Source organism: Benincasa hispida, chromosome 4 (assembly GCF_009727055.1).
Source record: "Benincasa hispida cultivar B227 chromosome 4, ASM972705v1, whole genome shotgun sequence".
In the NCBI taxonomy this organism is placed as follows: Eukaryota; Viridiplantae; Streptophyta; class Magnoliopsida; order Cucurbitales; family Cucurbitaceae; genus Benincasa; species Benincasa hispida.
The window spans coordinates 40,936,119-40,956,518 of NC_052352.1; the positions used below are offsets into that span (position 1 = coordinate 40,936,119).

At 34.9% G+C, this 20,400-nt stretch overlaps 1 protein-coding gene across 1 annotated transcript; it reads left to right on the top strand.

Moving 5' to 3' along the window:
- Positions 1 to 12,827: 12,827 nt before the first annotated feature.
- On the top strand, positions 12,828 to 19,250 carry LOC120075982. The gene is made up of 8 exons (XM_039029746.1): positions 12,828 to 12,988; positions 13,072 to 13,809; positions 14,484 to 14,575; positions 14,679 to 14,755; positions 15,374 to 15,443; positions 16,171 to 16,261; positions 16,367 to 16,429; positions 18,366 to 19,250. Exons 1-8 carry the CDS (start codon positions 12,956 to 12,958, stop codon positions 18,996 to 18,998), a joined length of 1,797 nt encoding a protein of 598 aa, XP_038885674.1. The 5' UTR covers positions 12,828 to 12,955; the 3' UTR covers positions 18,999 to 19,250.
- The last annotated feature ends 1,150 nt before the right edge of the window (positions 19,251 to 20,400 follow it).

Sequence of the window (20,400 nt, forward strand, 5' to 3'; positions counted from 1 at the left end):
CTATCCGATCGTTTATGAATTAGCGTGTGATCGTTTAGGCGCGAGGTATGCGATCGTTTAGACGCTGAGCGACTATCGTATAGATTCTCGACTTATGCGATCATTTAAGTGTTGAGCGACTATCGTATAGACTCTCGACTTTTGCAATCGTTTACGTTTCCACACCAACGCAAAAACTTCTGAACTTTTTCGAACCTTTCAAAATGAAACAAAAATTTCATTTTATTCTTCGGTTATAACAACCGACACGGTTTTCCCACTAACGCACGCCGGAGAGAGTTTTTGGATTAATTATCATATAATTAACCAATTAAATTATTAGTAAATATAATCATATTATATTTTTACCCTATAGTTTGATATCACATATCTACTATAGTAATTTCTCCTCTACTTGATATAAATCATATTTATATCTAATTTCCTCCAAAATAATGTATCTCATATTTATATCTAATTTCCTCCAAAATAATGTATCTCATACATTTATCTAATTATATCAAGTTCAATTATATCATATATAATTAATCAGTTCAATTATATCATATATAATCGAACTTCCTCTTGTCAATTTAAACATTTCAAATTAACCCAAACACTAATTCTCGACTTTATCCAAGCTACCTAGAGGATCTAATGGACCTGTGGCTCGAAGCTCCAACGGTCCGTGAATAGCTGACCAAACTCTTTAGCCACGAGATCTACAATCCGAAACTGTCAGGCATTCCATTAAAGACCAACAGCTGAACTCTTCTTACCACAGATATATTTCTGTGTCCATCGGATATAACTAATCATGAGTACGATGACCCTTCACAAATGCTCGTAAGTACAGTTGGGCCAAATTACCGTTTTTCCCCTGTAGTTACATCTCACTTCTTAAGTACCACTGATTCCTCTAATGAACAATACAACATAGTCCAACTATGTGTGAACACCTCTCAGGCTAAAAGAATGTGTGTGGCACCACATCGTTCAAGCCTCAGAATCAACCCTTAAGGGAACTATCTATCTACTTACCCCTGCTTCGAGGAAGAAGTGAATTCCATCTTGTGTAGCTGAGTTCCCAGCTCCCAAATCAGACGAATCCCTAAAATGGTAGGTTTGAATCGGCGACTTGGCCACTCGCACCCATACAAATCAAGGACCACCCTTAATGAGAGGAGCTCCCAACTCACTCAGGATTGAGGTCATGTTACCTATGGCCATCCTAGTGAAGTGAAGTCTCTGTCATGAACGGTGTTATATAACGAGACATTAACACTTCGTGGAATCAGGTCTTATATATGATATAAAATCTTTGTACTATGACCCCCTCTTTGCTGCTCTGCAGTCCCCGCTGCATGTTCCCAATTCCATAACAACGTAATGATCAGGACAAACCATCTATTACAAGTCACAAACCCATTGTGACCATTTCCACAAAGCGGGGCCATGCATCCGTAGCAATTACCAGATAAGGTTTCCCGCTCTTATATATCCATATACTTACAGACCATGTTTGCGTTATCACTCCAAGATCATGACCAGACTTGTTATGTGCACCCACATACATGCTAAGTTACAATACAAAAAATACTAAGGTGATTTTGTATTTAATTGGAGTTGTGGTATAGAGCAATAAAACATGGCAACTGAAGCAAGATATAAGAATGTGAAAGATAAAAAATATCCATATATTATTATAACACAAGACGCGGTTTTGTATACGAACTGTTTAAAAAACTAACGGACAACAAATACGAGACTATTAGGCGTATCGACGACCCCCCAACAACGAACAACATCACAATAAAACAAAAACATTCAAATGTCATAATCTTTTATAAACAAGAACGATTATAACCAAACGAACACACCCGCCACAACACGTTCAAACTTCATAAACATCCATAAACACATAAAAACTCCAAATTGAACAACAAAACGAGTATAATCAAACTCTACCCACCCCCACGACAAACATGAAACTTCTTATAAACATAAAAAAAACACATAAAACCCTACAAGTTCAACTTCAAAACGATTATATCCGAACTCTACCCACCTCCACAACATATTCAAACTTCATAAACAAGAACGAACACACATAAAAATCAAACTTTCTCCCCCAAAACAATCTAAACCAAACTCGACCCACCCCCCATAACACGTTCAAACTTCATAAACATCCATAAACACACAAAAACTCCAAGTTCAACGACAAAACGAGCAAAACGAGTATAATCAAACTCTACCCACCCCCCACGACAAACATGAAACTTCTCATGAACATTAAAAAAACACACAAAAATCTACAAGTTTAACTCCAAAACAATTATAACCGAACTCCACCACCCCCACAACATATTCAAACTTCATAAACAACAACGAGCACACATAAAACTCAAACTTTCTCCCCAAAACAATCTAAACCAAACTCGACCCACCCCCACAACACGTTCAAACTTCATAAACATCCATAAGCACACAAGACCCCCAAGTTCAACGACAAAACGAGCAAAATATAATCAAACTCTACCTACCCTATGACAAACATGAAACTTCTCATAAACATCAAAAAACACACAAAAACCTACAAGTTCAACTCCAAAACGATTATAACCGAACTCTACCCATCCCCACAACATATTCAAACTACATAAACAAGAACAAACATACATAAAACTCAAACTTTCTCCCCAAAACAATCTAAACCAAACTCGACCCACCCCCCACAACACATTCAAACTTCATAAACATCCATAAACACACAAAAACTCCAAGTTCGACCCACCAAAGTGTTTTTAGGGGCATAGAGTTGAATTTTCCTTCGTTAAGCTAGTTGAATTAACAGAGGCGAACACTATGTGATGTATCATTTTACTTATACATGTGTCGAACATCTCACAAATTAAATAACATACGTCAGTTACTCCTCTCGTTATCAGTTTGAATATCCACCTCTTCATGTTTATCTTTTGAGAAGAATCCATTTAAACTCTATTAACAAATTAATGAACTATTTTCATATACTATAAGAGAGAACAGACAAGTCTTTCACAAGTACTGCCTTGAATAGTTGATTCAGGTTAGCCAGGCTGAACTAATTTATACAATTATTAGAACTCAAGAAAATTTTAGGCTTCAGAAAGAAAACTCAAGAAAATCATCAACTTCTAAAACCATTTTCCTATCCATGCTCATCATTAGAGACCATGAGATAACTTTTAAGAAGAGTGATGATTAAATGTTCATAGAATTTTAAATAGAAGTTTTAGTCATATACACAAACATCATGGTAAATTTGAAATATATTTTTAATTAGTTTTAGTCAAGCAAGTCACTAAATCCCCAACCTTAAGAATTTAAAAAATAAAAAAAAGAAAGAAAAAAGAAAAAAAAACCTCAATCCACCAAATTGCAGAAATTGTAACGTAATGAAATGGGTCAATCTTAATTAAAGCAACAAGGAAGGAAAAAAAACCCTATGCTAGAAACATTAGATTTAATTTAAAGAACAACAAGAGAGATAGATGCTAAATGACAATAAATCAAAGCAAGAGTAATCGGATTTCACAGTGAGGCCATTGGTTCTTTGGGAATTCGAACTAAAAACGCTAATATAAAAGTGATGAAAAATGAAACAATGGCTTGAATTCGCAAAATAAGAGATAGGAAATGAAAGAAATGTGGGTGAACCTGTTGGAAGCTTGCGAAGGACACCGGAGTGGTGAACAGATCGGAGCGAACGGTGAACAGCAATCTGAACCAAATGGCGAACGGAGATCTGAACCAAAAGGCAATCGGAAGGACACCAAAAAGCGAACGGCGAATGACGATCGAAAAGTCACCAAAGATCTGAACCAAACGACGAACGACGAAGGAAACGGGAGCTTGTGAACGGCAGACGACACGCGAACAGCAGACGAGCGGCGATGGCAGGTGAATGGCAAACAGATTGAGAGGGAGCGTCGGCTAGGGTTTGTTTTTAAGATTGGGGTTATTAGAGAACAAAAGAGGTTGTCTGATCTGGGTATATACCAGATCTGATCTTCCAATGACTATCGACGGTCGCCGAGAGATCTAGGAACTCCCGACGAATAACTTACCGCGTCGAGAGATAGGTCCTACCTCCCAACGGTCCCTTACGTCGTCGGGAGAGACCCTATCTCCCGACGACTGATCTTCCGATGACGGATTTAGGCGTCGGGGGAGCTTCTTTTTCTTGTATTGCCATTATATTAAACTTTTCATACACAACCAGATAACTTGTATATCTCATGGTATTGTATATCAACTATTAGAGAATATGTTTTCTCATAATTAATACCAATCTGTTGCGAGAACTATTGTGGGATCTGTCTCGCTTTATATCTTGTGACTTCACTCTATTTGTTTTACAAATACTCCACTTGTATCCTACATGTTTGACTTTTTTTATGTCTGGACTACTAGTCCTCACGATTTGAAAAATGAGCTTATTTATATTGGATTGTTTCTTTCTGTATAAGTTAATCTTTTCTATGTCGATATTTTCATACTCACTTTCATAAATAATATCGTGGTAACATTGTATACAAAATGTTGTCAACTTATATGATTCCACAATTTATTGAGATCTCATTATTATTCTCATTTACTTCAATATCCTTATGAGTACTCATATCTAGGATTTCTTCTAGAACATCCATATTCTTAGCTGGGTCATTTATTGGCTACTTCTTTTTCGAGGATTTTAATCTTTGGAACTGAATGGTCTACCACGCTTCTGGCGTGTCCCAGACTCATTCGTGACAACTTACTGTATTTAATGGAGCATTTGCAGTTGGTATATGTGTCTTAGTCACTTTCTTAGCATTTATAAATGTATCTAGTAACTGATTTGCTAAATATACAAATGAATTATTTTCTGAACTTCAGGTTCACATTAATCTATACGATGACCTAAATGAGACAATAAACGATGCATTCCATGTGACTTCTTTTTCAAACTTCTTAATTCCTCTCCCTAATATTGAAAACTTTGTCTCACTAAAATGACAATCAGAAAATTGCGTAGTAAATACATCACCCATCAGGGGCCCTAATACTTCGAACGGTCGACATGTTTTGGACAGTAGAATGGGGAGAGAGTAGATATTTAATAATGGATGAGGAATCAAATCCAACATATATTCCTAATCTCTTTTGAGGACACATCTTAGTACGTTGTGATGGAGAAATTGGAACATATATTGCACATCCAAAAATTCTCATATGAAAAATATATGGCTCATGGTCATAAGCGGTTATACTTATGATACATTACTGGCCTAATACGTACAAGTGACGCTGCGCAAAATAACATGTTCCCATACAAATGTATTTAGCTCTCATAAGTAATAGTCTAGCAATTAAGTGCAAACATTTTATGAATGATTCTGCTAAACCATTTTCTATATGAACATGAGCTATATGATGCTCAACACTTATCCCAATTGACATATAATAATTATCAAAAGCTTGGGATGTAAATCCATCATCATTATCAAAATAAATGATCTTAATTGTATAATTAGAAAATTGTGCTCGTAACTTAATTATTTGTGCAAGTAATCTCGCAAATGCAAGATTTCAACTTTATAATAAGCACATCTGTGACCATTACTGGATGCGTCTATTAATACCATAAAACACTTAAATGGTCCATTTTGTGGGTTAATAGGTCTACATATATCATCATGAATTTGTTCTAAAAATTTAGATGACTCAGTCCCTACTTTAGTTGATGATGATCTAATAATTAATTTTCCTTGAGAGCAACTAGCACAGGACAATTCATTGGATTGACGAATCTTCTGGTTCTTTGACGGATGTTCATGTGAATTTTCAATAATTTTTCTCATCGTTATTGACCTAGAATGACCTAACTGATTATGCCAATCATAAAATATATGGATTAATGAACTTCAAGTTCATGGTTGCATAACTTCCATTACTAGTAATTTGAGTATAATATAATTCAGAATAAAGCAGACAATTTTTCTAATATACATTTTTCTTGCATGAATGTTGATGTAAGCCCTAGGCCTTGATTTTTCCTACATAAACATGTTTAAGTTAATGTATTAAAGTATGGTTAACTCTATGATATGAATTTTATGTGTAGAATGGGGTAAAAGAGTTTACAAGGAAAAATATCCTAAGTAAGGAAGCCTAGACTCTCGGGTAGCAAGAGGTGTGAAGATGTCTACTAATAGGAGGGGAAAATGGCTAAGTGTGTGAGGCATACGTTCTAGACATGTTGTGCTTGGTGAAGGCCAATGCTTGGGGGATGTGGCAACCTAATTTGTCCAAGGAGGTTAGAAGAGGCGTTAAAGTAGTGGCAAGGTGGGTCGGGAGGGCAGAGTGTGTGCTGATTAAGGGCCAAATCTGGGCATGAGCGTGTGTGGTGATGGCCAAAGAGGTTGAGGTGTGTGTGATAGACAAGGGCGCATGCATAGGCTCAAGGGGTGCTGAAGCGCACAAGGGAGGCAAAATAGTGATGAGCGGCATGCGTCAACGCAAAGGTTTAAGTCATGAAGGCAAGATGCAAAGGATGGGAGCACGTTGGCCGAAAGAAAAGCCTATGCAATAGAATGTAGCCCATGTGCGTTGGTGAAGAGATGGAAAAACTCGGGTTAATCACTGACCTTAGTGGGCCAGCTGTCATGTTTAGATGCCTTAATCCTACTTAGTGGGCTAGTTGTCACCTTAAGAATGCATGATAGTCATGCACTCCCAAGTATATAAGGGAGGTTGAAAGAAAATATCAATTTAGTTGTTTCACATATGCTAAGGGAGGAGATTCTGCTGAATTACAGCTTGAAGGTTGCTGATAAAGAGTTGAGGCCTTCGAGAGGAGAATTCAAGTTGAAACCTGGAAGAATTCCTAAGTGTCTTAAGACTTCGAATGTTTCTGGGCAAGGTGGACAGATTGAGGTATTCTGAGCTTAATAGAAGGAATCTAAGGCTCAAATTCTAAGGTAAGGAAGTCAAAATGATGCCTGGAATTTAAGTTATTCATGATTGAAATTGAAATATGGGAATTTGGGGTTGAATAAGCAGACAACTGCTTCTGTGGGATAAGCAAGTAGCTGGCAGGCTAGGCTGGGCATTAGTGTGCATGCTAGAGAGTGTGTGGTTAAGCGCAAATGCTATCTGTAGGTGTGCGAGGAGTGAGTATACAGTCACGTTGTTGTTAAAGGCGTCGATGCATAAGGGAGCGTGCAGCGTGCTAGCACAGTGAGAGTGTCCTAGTGCATAGGCAAGCGCTTGTGGCCGCATAGTACCCATCAACTATTCACAAGGTATTTAATTAACTAAGTATAGGATGTGCTAGGTGGGTGTGATGTGTTGATGAATGTGGAAGATGCTCTAAGTTTGATATTAAGCTTATTCATGTAAGTTAAGCTCAAAAGGGAGCTAGTGGCATTTACTAAAAGTATTTGTCGATGTCACAGGGCAAATGCCAATAGAAAAAGCCTATCAACTATGAGGAAGCAGCCCAATACTATAAGTGACAAAGTTTATAAGTGTTTTTCTGAATAAGTCTTCCAACACATGGTTTACTTTTAAACTAGCTTTAACAGGTTCTTTTCCTAATAATGTACTATGCGTGAGTTTTAGTTTTATGAAGAGCTTTCTAAGTAACCATGTTTTCCTCAAGCTTTATTTTAAAAGCAAGCCTAGTATGATAATGAACACATGAACGCATGACCTAAATTTTCTAACTTAAAGTCTTATGAAGCATGCATTAACTAGTATTCCTGTGATTATGTAAACATTTTATGATGATTATATTAAAAGTCTATTTTACTGGAATACTTAATGATAAAATCGAGTTTTCTTCCTTAAAGTTTGAGATATGATGATATGATGAGGAAACCCGATATCGAAGGACTAAGAGAAGGTATCTGGGCCTAAGGTATGACGATATTCGAGAAATTGCCACGTGCACGTGGGTGTGGATTGATGTTGCTTGTGTTGAGACCATTCCATACCAACTAAGGATCTCAACGTTGGGAGATTGAGCGAAAGGGTTCTCTCTCAACTAAGGCTACAAATTAATGATTTATGTATGAGCATACGATTTTCGGGGTTTGAATGTTTTACACATTTGATGTTTGTGCGTTTGAGTATTTAAAACTCTGAGGTTTTATATGATTGATATATACTTAACATTCAAGAAACATTTTTTTTTTTAAATAGTCACTCACTGGGCTAGTAGCTCATTTTTTCCGATGTTTTCCCTTTTCCCTAGGTAGCGGTCAACATCCATGAGTATAGTTATTATGCTAGTCTACCACTCAAAGTGAAAGTTGAAGAGCAAGAAAAAGGAAAAAAAGCTTAGGTGGTTTTTTAAGGAACTTTAAATAGAGAACCAGTGAGCGGAAGCAGATCGTTTCAAACTCCATTGAGAAAGAACACAAAACAATTAGAGTCTATAAGAACAGATTATGCATAAACAATAATTACAAGCATGTTTCTTTAATTGAACAAGGGATAGAGTATGCAAACCTTTCAAGAACTCTTTCTTTAAGTATCCCTTGATCAATCTCCAACGCGTCCAAAGAAGAACTCGAACCCAACGATCAAAACAACCAACAACACGAACTAAAGAATCCTCGATCACTATCAAGTGCAACTCGATCCTTGACCCTTGACCCTCGAACAGAACAAGAACACCACCACAAGAGTTACCTTGGTATTCTCGGTGTGAGAATCTAGGAGTTGTGGGCTCTGGGTGACTTTGGATAGAGGAATGAACGAGGTGGATGACTGAGTAAGTGGGAGAAGGAAGAAGTCTATAGTATAGACTTAATACTCAGTCGTGTAGTAAGAAGAAGTCTATTGTATAAACTTGCTACTCGATCGTGTAGTAACGAGTAACTATCGTATAGTAAACTCGGTACTCTATCGTTTAGTTTGTGAGATGCTATCGTTTAGTAAAACTCTTTTACTCGATAGTCTTTCTTTTTGTGAGACGATAATAATGAATCATCAAGACGTGACTTTGGAAAACCATTTTTCGTTTTATCTCACAGTCACCATAACCATGCATAACCTCCCACTCAAGTCGGTTATTAAGAAAAAGAATAATTAATATATTATAAATAAATATAATAACCAACTTATCATATTATATTTATAACTTATAGTTTTAATATTTCATCATATGAAACATAAACCATAGTTCTTTTTCTATTTTATGGTATTTAATATAAATCACATTTATATTAAATTCCCCAATTAACAATGTATCAAATACATCATATCAATTATATCACATATAATTGAATCAATTTAATTATATCATATATAATCAAATTTCCTCTTGTTAATTTGACTTCAAACTAACCCAAACTCTGATTCTCAACTTGAACCCATTGAGCTACCAAGGGAACCTTATGGACCTGTAGCTTGAAGCTCCAACAGTATGTGAATAACCGACTAAACTCTTTAATCACGAGATCCACCATCCGTTAACTGTTGGTCACTCCACTAAAGACTGACAGCTGCACTTTTCGCACTACAGATATATTTTTATGTCCATACAACCAACCAACAGTGTGATGACCCTTCACAAATCGTTCGTAATTACAGTTGGGTCAATTTACCGTTTTGCTCCTGTAGTTACATCAACTCCATAAGTACCACTGATTCCTCTAATGAACAATAAGTCATAGTCCCACTATGACCAAGTCCTCTCAGGTCAGGAGAGGATGTGACCACTATGTTCAAGACCTGGAATCAGCCCTTAAGAGAGCAATTTATTTACTTACCCCTGCTTCAGGGAATGAGTGAATTCCGTCTTGTGTAGTTGAGTTCCCAACTCCCCAATCAGACGAATCCCCAAAATTGTAGGCTTGTTGAGTTGGCAGTATAGCCATTCTTACCCATACAAATCAAAGGACCGCCCTGGCAGGAGTTCCCAAAACACTTAGGATTAAGGTCATGTCACCTATGGTCATTTTAGTGAAATGTAAGTCTCAATTATCAACGGCGTTATATAAAGAGACTAATCATCTCATGGTCCGGTCTTATACAAACTCTTTGTATAAAATACCCCGCTCACATGTCTCCACATGAATGGTCAGAATCAGACCATTTGTAGTACTTTACAACACTTGTTACATCTACAAAGCAGGTCGTATCCATAGTGTCATCAGAATAAAATATCCCTCCTTTATCTATCTACTACAGACCATTTAGGTTATTACTTAAGGCATGATCCATTTGTATGTATCCACATACATGCTTAAGTTATATGAAATAACCACAGATCTTAGTTTATTGGATTGAGTAAATGCTTATAAAATAACACTTATTTTATTAATAACAATTGTTTACAGAATGTTTACAAACTACAAGACTACCAGGAGATTTAGGACACCAATCCCAATAGTTTTGTGGTTTTGTCCATATTTTAGTTAACATGTACATATTAGGGACAAGGGGAAAATTGATGGGACCCACTGTATTGTGTGTATGTAAATATGTTACTGCTTATATGTATAAATTCAGGCACATGTTCAAATTATTAAAGTTATGAAATGTCTGTAGAAAGAATATATGTTATGTTATGTTATCAGGTGTCTAAGGCTAATCTAGCTGGTGATGTTGGTAGAGATGGACAGTAGTTTCCATAAAAGGGTTGGTAAATACTATCTTTACATCTTCTCCTAGGATAGAAAAAGGGTGCGACAGTTGATATAATATAAAGATACTCTACATTATTCACAATATTAGTCTTTATATAATAATCATTAGAACGTATATTCTTAAAACTCAGTAAATTTCTCTTTGGCTTATTAGAGAACAAAGCATTATCAAATGTAAATTTTGTTTCTCTGAGCAAACATATATTTGTTTTCCCAAAGCCTTCAATCAAGCCTGCAGGACCTGAGATTGTATTGACTTTTTCTTCTTTCATCGCTGTCAATTATGAGAAATATTTTATGCTTCCTCGTTGCACTATATGCCAAACATATATCTTCGTTATTCATCTCAAAGTTATCCAATAATGGAGAAATATTCATGTTTCTTCATAAAAGTAATGACAACAATAAGTAATAAACCATAATAATAAAAAAAAAATAGAAAATGTAAAATTAGGCTTTAACAAGTAAATACGAGCAAAGCATAACAAAATATTAAATATATTCATAACATTTGTTGCTTCTACAATGATATTTATTTTCTCTTCGGGAGATTCAAATGAATTTGTAATATTTAAATATTTCATATTTTCAAGATTAATTCATCTCTACGGGAGATTTGCAAAGTTTTTTCCACACATATTGTTCCAATTTCCATCTATTGAGACATTTTAATTTCTAGAAAAAAAAATAAATGTAAAATAGGTACATTACACATGTCTCTTTTGCATCACATTTAAAAATATGGAACTTTCCTTTAATTATCAGGTTATGTTTGGTTTTATTGAAATTTTGATGATTACCACGAAAAATACTTATTTCTTCTTTTACTGCGATCATGACCTCAACCTCGACCGTGATCATGATTATTGAAATCTAAAACATCCACTTCAGAGAATGTTGTTGCTCTAGTTAGCTAAGATTCATGATTTTTTTTTTCAATCAATAACTCGTTATTTCATTCAACCAGAGAAGACATTAGACAAGTTCATAATACTTTTCTCTCGATATTGCTACTTCAGGAGCATATTCAAAAAATATCTTCTTTAATATATTTGCATCATTAATTTTCTCTCTGCATAATCACATTTTGAGCTAAGTTTAAATAATGCAGAGTTGTAACCCACTTACTAATTTGAAATCTTGGAGCCTCAAGTGCATCCATTCATAATGAGCTTTAGAAAGAATACTTTTTTTTTCGATGATCATATCTTCATGTCATCCAGGTGTATTTTGGCATAAAGCACTCATAATAAATAATTATTATCATTAAAATCAAATGCTACAAATTCTAATTTTGTAAAAATTTTCATGGTAATACTATCACAAAATATTGTATTTATATTAGAAATGTAATATATGTAAAATAATAGTTAATTTAATAATTATAACGAAGAGGAGAAAATTTTGCTACAGCCTCTTGCCTACATTCCTCTTTACTCACTTATTTCATTGATGGACTCCAACAGTTTGATCTAAATTTTACTATATCTACAAATTTTTCTGCGTTGTACTCCATCTATTAATATTTCAGGTCTAATCACTATATTTACAACCACCTTAGAAAATAAACTAAAAACTTAAAAATCAAAACCCAATATTTTGAAACCTAGAAATTAAAGTCATGTTTACACCAGGAAAAAAGTAATAGATGAATGATAATATGAAAAATGGGTCCCAACGAATTACATTCGTTGTTGTTTACTCTGTGTATTCTGTACTTGTACCGACATGGGGCCCATTGCCCAATTTGTTATAAAAAATGCAAATTGATTCACGAGTGGAGGATAATCGATGTGTTTGCGTTTTAAAATTACGTTATTATTATCGTTACCGTAAACTGATTGACGAACGAATGTTAAATGTGAGATATTCATAGATATAAATAAACGCGATTAAAATCAATCGAATTACATTAGCGATTCTGGCCATTATGATTGATCTATCAACAACATTTCTTCATGATTCCACAAATTTTTATTACGGATGGATTAAAGTGGCCTAAATTAAAACTAGATAAAAATTTTAGAGGAAAAAAAGTTATTTTTCTGGAAAAAAAAAACAATAGGTTAAAATTGATTTTTTAAAATTCTTTTTCCAAATAAAAATATATCGAAATGTTGACCCCTTCAACGATGGTTGACCGAGGTGAATTGCGATAACTGGTCTTAAACCCTATAAACCTTTTCCCTCCCTCTCATGAACACACTCCTCTGCCTCTCTTCTTCCCTAAACCAAATCTCTTCAACGCCAGAGATATATGAAATCTTCTTTCGAATTTTGATGCTGTGGAGATGATTCGTCCTCCTGGCGGTTCTTCACAACAGGTAACTTCCTATGAATTTGATGCTTTTTTGCTCACTTTCCCCTATCCACTCGTTTTAATTTCTTCATCTTTTCAAATCGACAGTTACCCAATACATCTCTCGCGAATTCCGGCAATGGGTTTCAAAATCAGGCCCCCTTCTGCAATCCCAACCCCCACTTGAACAATCTCCATGGAAACCCTGTTCCCAACATGCCACCTCCCATGTTTCAGCCGGGATTGATGATGAATTTGCAAAACCCTCTCATGGGGTTGCCTAATAATCCTCTTTGTGCTTCCCCTTTTGCCCCGGGCCATGTGGGTTTTGCAAATTCTGCTGCTAATTATCCAGCTCAGGGGCAGTTCAATTTGGTGCCGAATGTGAATCAGATGAATATGAACACTTGTTTGCCTCTAGCGCAGTTTTTTGGGCAGAACATGCCGAATTTGGTTCAGCAATTGGGTCAGAATATGGGTTTAAATAATGGGCAATTTTGTTTACCCTTTCAAAATATGAATCAACATGTAATTCCTGGACAGATGATGAATATGTCGCAAGTTCCTTCTCATACTTCGTATGGTGGTCCAAATCAACAAGCTATTCCAATGCCTTTTCAGAATCCTGGCTTCTCTACAATCCAGCCTTTTGGTGTCAATCAGGCAATGCACCCTGTTAACCAAAATCCCCAAAACTTCACTCCACAAGCAATGGGTGGTGCTGGATCAAATCAATTGCCGGCTTCAGCTCAACCGTTGCAGGGGAATTCGACCATGCTGTTAAACTCTTCGACTCAACCACAACAAGCTAGGAACCTGCAGTCACCTGCTTTTGTTGGGTCACAGGTTCTTGTTGCATTTCAATTTGTAAATTTGATAAATAATATTAGTTCATTATCTTATAGAATAATGCTATACTTGGATTGTTATGTATTTGATTGAATATGAAAAATGTCCTAGCCAAAAGAAATGTGAAAGATGATATGAATTTTAAGGGACAGTTTAGTCTGAATATTTGCATGAGTTCCTGAGAACCTATCGATTCTCATGACTTCAAAATGTTCACATTTTTTCCTTTTGAGAATGCGAGACAAAGATATTTGTGTGTGGCACGAATAGTTGGAATAGTGTTGAATGATTTGAGGAGTTAGGATGAGGTGTTTGATGTTGCCAGGTTTACTTCTATTGTTTGTCTTCGGTTTTAATTAAACTAGTTTTGTAACTGCAATTCCATTGTGGTTAACTTAAATCGAGATGCTTGTCTGCTAACTCTTAGTGTGTGGTTAGTACCCTTGTAAACTTTCACTGTCTATCAAAAGTATTATTTAGTTTATAAATGAATCCGTTTATATATTTGTGTTTGCTTTTCCTTTTCTCTATGATCAGTGTTCTTAGAATGTTTTCTTAAAGGAAATGATCAGTTTTCTAGAAATAGTTCATTTGTCCAAACATTAGTCCTAAGGTCCAAAGAACATTTTGCGATCAATTGACTAATCTTTAATCTTTATTGATTATTACAGGGTAATTCTTCAATAAGTGATGGTGGAAATGGATCAAATTCATTTTCGAATAATTTAGCTCACAGGAATTTCACGAGGAACTCAAAAAAAGGGTATGCTATTCCAATTGTTCCTTTTTTCCCCCCATATTGTGCTTTAACTTAAAAAAAGAGTTAAATTTGAGGGCCTGCTTCTCAACCAACTCATACAATGTAGATTTCAGAAGAATCAAAATCATCATATGAAAAATGAGAAGAAAAAGTTTGGGTTTCCTGGCGGACAGAAGGGGAAAGGTTTGTGGTTTCATACATGCAGATTGTTGCACAGTTTAATTCTATACCCTCTCTCATGGATGGAGACAATCACTTTAAGATCAGCTTTATATAATTTCAAAAGCACTTCGGGAATACTTGTTCTTTTAGGATACCTTTAGGCTTCATTTCACATATCAAATCTGATGGCCTGCATATTAGCTAGAAAAGTACTGGCTTTAAGCCATGTATGTAGAATCTCTGTGCTCTGCTCAATTGGTCCTTGAAATTTTCTATGTATTGAGTTGATTGTGATGACCTATTTAACTTGGTTTTCTAATTTCCCATTGTTCTTTAACAAGAGAAAGTATGATTTACGAATGTTCATAAAAATTGAAATTCTCGAGTCTGTATAGGGCTGCTCAAAATCGTACTTTGATTTGAAACCCTACTCAGGATCAATAGGTTCATAATATATTCTAAATGCAGTACCTCATTCTTCTTCTTTTTATTTTTAATAAATATGGCATTAGCTTCACTTTTTATTTTACTTTAGCCAGAGAATTGAAGAATATTGTGCAGTTTGAATTTCTGTCTTGTAATTTACTGTGGTTTGTTTCTTGTTACTTCCGAAACATGACTAATAGAGACTGCAAACAGGTTTTCACAATGAGAGGAGGAACAAATTTGGTGACGCTAACTCCACAGATCAAGTGAAAGACCAGAAGAGGTGATACTTTCTTGTTCTTCCATAAATAAAACATTAAGGCACCGTTTGGCAATCATTTGGTTTTTTAAAATAAACTTATTTGCTCTCAATTTTTTACCATGGTTTTCATGTTTCTTAAGTAAAACAGTTGAATTCTTAGCCAAATTCTAAAAACAAAAACAAGTTTTTAAAAAGTACTTTCTTTCGTTTTCAAAACTAAGCTTGATTTTTGAAAATATTGGTAAAAAGTAGATAACGAAGCAAAGACTTTAGAGGTGAAAGGGGATAGGCTTAATTTTCAAAAACTAAAAATCAAAACCAAATTGTTATCAATCAGGCTTAAGTGTTCTCATTTTTAATTGCTCTTGAGGGATTTTATGGGCAATTGATGAAATGAGTTTCATAATCTTAGGATATTTTATCTTAATAGCATCTCTTATCTTGACCATTTTATGTAACTGTTAATATATTTAGGCAGCCTTTTTTTTTGGTATGCTATTGCATTTCTTTTTTATTCCTCACAATGAAAATATGGTTAGTCAAAAAAAAAAAAAAAAATCTTGACCATTTTATGTCGATGTTAATATATTTAAGATGCTATTATCGTACATTTTTTTAGTACGACAACTGCGGGGGCGGGGGATTGAACTTACTTTGATATTGGTTTCTGAAAGTTACAATTTGTTCTTGTTAAGTTAAATGATCTGTTGTAGCTCCTCGTCTCATATTTAGTTTATATTTTCCCTAGATCTCTCTCTTTGGTCTATACGGATCAAGAAATTCGGCAATGGCGTGAAGCACGCCGGAAGAATTATCCATCATCAACCAACGTACAGAAGGTTTGACTTACTTCCCTATCCCAGTGCAAGTTATGGATGGTAGGTGTGCCTCCGATCTTATGTTTAATCAAGTTACCAATGTGTTGATAATCTACTTTCCTCCAGAAACTCACTGAAAAGCAAACTGACTGCACATTGGTTGATAAGGAAGCTCAGCTTTTGCGAAAAGTACGTATCTCATGTTTTCCTTTCCTTTTCTTCCTTTCTCTTCTTTTGTTCTCTCTTTTAAAGACCATGGAGATGGCACAACCTTTCCTTAAAGATATAAATATCCATTTTAGATGCTGGGTTCTGTTTAAGAAGTTTAGTTTTTGGATTGAAAGGAACAATGGTATTTTTAGGGAGGTCGAGATAATGGGTGAGGAGGTTTGGGAGGTGGCTAGGTTTAATGCTTCGTTGGTTGTCGGTCCTCTATAACGTTAGTAATTATGATATTGATTTTGTTGTGTTGGATTGAAGTCATTTCTTAATAGTTAGGATAGGACTTCTTTTATGTTGGAGCTTGTTTTTTTGTATTCACTTGTGTTCTTTCATCTTTCTCAAAGAAAGCATGGTTTCTTACCAAAAAGAAGAAAGGAAAAAAGAAATAGAGTATAAGAAAACAGTTTTCTTGTTTCAGAAAGATTTGGTTGCAGAAGACGTCCTTGTGGGTTAACGCTATCGTAAAATGGAAACATGATTCACACAGTGGCTATATAAACTCGAGTAGTCTGATAAAGAGTAAACTATAGTCCTTTTGCTGACATGACATTTTGTAAAAAAGGTAATGCCTTCTTGTGTCTAGTCAATATTAGCAAGAAAGTAGGGAGGAAAGGAAAGAATGGGTCGTTTTTACGATTTATCAAATCACATTGGTATGAAAGTCATTATTAATTATTAAGACCCTGTTTGGTCAGCTTCATCAAGCCCAAAGGCTAAACCAAACCCAATCCAAACTCAATCCAAACTCAGCCTAAAGTCAACATTTGACTGGTTCAATCTAACCCGTTTATTTATTGGATTGGATATAGATCACCCTTTTGAGAATCTGGGCTGGTCCATGGGTCAACCCACCTGAGTCCCGTTGGGCCGGCCCACTGAACTTATTATTGATTTTTTTAAAAAAATATACTTAGATATATCGTATTTTTTAATTAACATTAATTTTTTAAAGTGTTAAAAATTAATAAAACTTTTTAAGACAGTTCAACACTAAATAAAACTTTTAAAATTTTGTCCAAAAAATTAATAAAAATATAAAATAAAATACAAAATTAATCAATTTAATAATAATTTTCTTAAGAAAATCTAAAATTTACATATATTTTTAAATAATTAATATTCAATATGCTAATTCAATTGGTTGATCTCCCAAACTTTGATCGAACAGAACTTTGATCCAACGAGCCAAGCCCAAGGATTGGGCCATGGGCTTGGCAATTGAAGGTTGGGCTTGCTCGATCCAAGCCCAAACAATGTCTTAAGTCCTTAGGCTTGAGCCTTCACTTTTTAGGATTGGGTTGGGCTAGGCCAATGATGAAGGGACTATTTGGTAATCATTTTGTTTTTTTTGTTTTTAAAGATTAAGTCTGTTTTCTCAATTTCTTATGGTAAGTGCTTAAGGAAACGAGTAGGATGGAGCGAAGCAGCTCGCCCTAAGAAATGAGCGGTTTTGTATTCATTCGACCTGAGGCAAAAGAGAAGTCATACAAAGAAAGGTTCTTTCATTGCATATTTTTAAGTGTATGAGTTAAATTTTTAGCCAAATTTCAAAAACAAATACATAACTTTAAAAACTATTTTTTTCCCCTCAAAATTTGGAAGCAATGGTTAAAAGTAGGTAACAAAGTAAGAAATTTAGAGGTGGAAGAAATAAACTTAATTTTCAAAAACTAAAAACCAAATGATGAGGTAACCAAACCAGCCTAAGTTAAAGGTTTTGCTTACGGTTGATGTTAATTGTGGTCATCCTGAATAAGAATTAGTTCAACTTTCTTCTGAAATATGAATGATATGTAAACAACATAAATAGAGAAACGGGTATCAAAATCTTTCTTGTAAAGGAGGATTTGGCAACAGATGCGATAATATTAACTACTAAGTAAGATGATGAAAACGTTTGCAGGAACTCAAAGAGATTTTAGCAAAGCAGGCTGAATTAGGAGTTGAAGTTGCAGAAATACCACCAGAGTATCTCTCATATTCAGAGAAACACAACAATCGAAAACACCGTAGAGATCCATCGACATTAGGAGAGGAAGGCAAAGGAGCCTCGGTAGGGAAAGAAAAATCTCGAAACAGGTTCAACAAGAGGGGAAGACCCGAGAAAAAGAATCGTTCGAGAAAGAAGGGAAAATCAGAGAAGCATTTGTCAAACAAGCCGCAATTAAAGAAGAGAGAGCCAACATTATTGCAGAAGCTCTTGCAAGCAGATGTGAGGAGAGAAAAAAGCCAGTTGTTACAAGCTTTGAGATTCATGGTGATGAATTCTTTCTTCAAAGAATGGCCGAATAAACCCTTGAAGTTTCCTTCTGTCATGGTCAAAGAGAACGCAGATGAGATTAATATGGTTGATGAGAATTCTCTGTCTATTGGGAACTTCAATCTCCAAGAGACAAACAATTCAGTGGTTGAAAACAATGGTAGTCATGAGATTGACAGCGATAACGAAAATGACGATGATGACAGAGACAACAATGAGAAGTTCAAAGGAGATGAAATACAGGTACTCGAAGAGGAAGGAGAAATTATTGATTGAAGTCGAGCCTCTATCGCGAGCTCCGGTTTCCTTTGGAGTACTATGAAAAGATGTGAGTTGTTTTTCTAGGTGCAGGTTCCAAAGATAGATAGAAACTTGTATTGTGCTTAAGTTTAGCAGCACATAACAATTAAAAGGAAAGTACAAGTCTCTTTTCTTGGGGATGCTCAATGAATCCAAACTCATTATTCTTATTCCCTCTCTCTCCTTTGGTTGGTTGAATCTAATCTTAGTAGCTCTCCTCTTTTGGTCTTTGGGTTTTCATTTTTCATAGCTTATTTTTATCATCTTTTTCACTAATGAGCATCTTTTTCTTTTATTGAGTTTACCTTGGCAATCATTAATTAAACTGCCTTTTATCTTTTTGTCATGTTCATAATTGTTTTTTAATTACTATTTCTACAATGTTTTATGTTATCTACTTATCTTTGTCGTGTCTTTGGTTTCTTCATTAAGGATTAAATCTGTAATTTAATCGAACTTATTTTACAAAATGGTTATTTAAAGGAAACAAAAAGGAAAAAGCTGATCTTGTTTCAATTTCCATGGCTGCTGATTCAAGCTCCTATGTAGTGTCAGCAAGGAAGTGAAGCAAGTCAACCTTCAATTGGAATTAGAGCTTGAAAATGGATTCTCTTGGTTGCCAAACGAATCAATTTAGATCCTTTATTAAGATTGTCTTTGAAAATTATCAATACATACATTTTTACACATGTATGCACTTATTCAGATGTCGAGTTAACAAAATTGATGAACAAATGAATAAATTTCAATGAATATTCTAAGAGCTGTCAAATTTGATTTGCTTACAAAAGTTTAAAGGTTTAATTAACAAAATTATAAGTCTTTATCCAAGCAAAATATAATGAATGTTGTAAAAATAATTCAACGAAATTTTCGGATAAATTTAATTCGTTGAATTTAAACGTTGTGTTTATTTATATTGATGTTAAAGTATAATAAGTAGAGTCTCTAATAATGTTTTCCAAGGTCTTTGCAACTCTTTCTCAATGCAGATTTGTCTCAAGGACATTGCAGTTTATTCGTAAATGCAAATCTATTTTGAGGATTTTTCAGCTTGTTCTCGAAGCTATAATTATTGGGATTAGAAGTCGTCTAATGTTTGAAGTGCTTTTGGTTTTAAAAAATGTGATTAATTCTTAAGAGTCGAATGAAATCTTCTGTTTTTTGAATCCTCTCTAGAATATCCTTTGGAGTCTCTAACTTTTGCTTTGGGTTGTTTATGGAGTTTCTAATTTAAGGAGGTTCAGAAAGTTTTCTAATCTTCTGGAAATCTTTTGAACTTTGGTCTTTAGATCTTCAGGAGAGCAAAAGTTGATCTTTAGAAATGTTTGATATGTTTGGTCGGATCATATTCCAACCTCTTAAAATGAATGGGTAG

Excerpts from the sequence above, each read along its gene's own strand:
- LOC120075982 (XM_039029746.1), top strand. The coding sequence starts at position 12,956 with ATGATTCGTCCTCCTGGCGGTTCTTCACAACAG. Across the intron at positions 13,810-14,483 it reads CTGCTTTTGTTGGGTCACAG|GGTAATTCTTCAATAAGTGA; the intron begins GTTCTTGTTGCA and ends TGATTATTACAG. Across the intron at positions 14,576-14,678 it reads ACGAGGAACTCAAAAAAAGG|ATTTCAGAAGAATCAAAATC; the intron begins GTATGCTATTCC and ends CATACAATGTAG.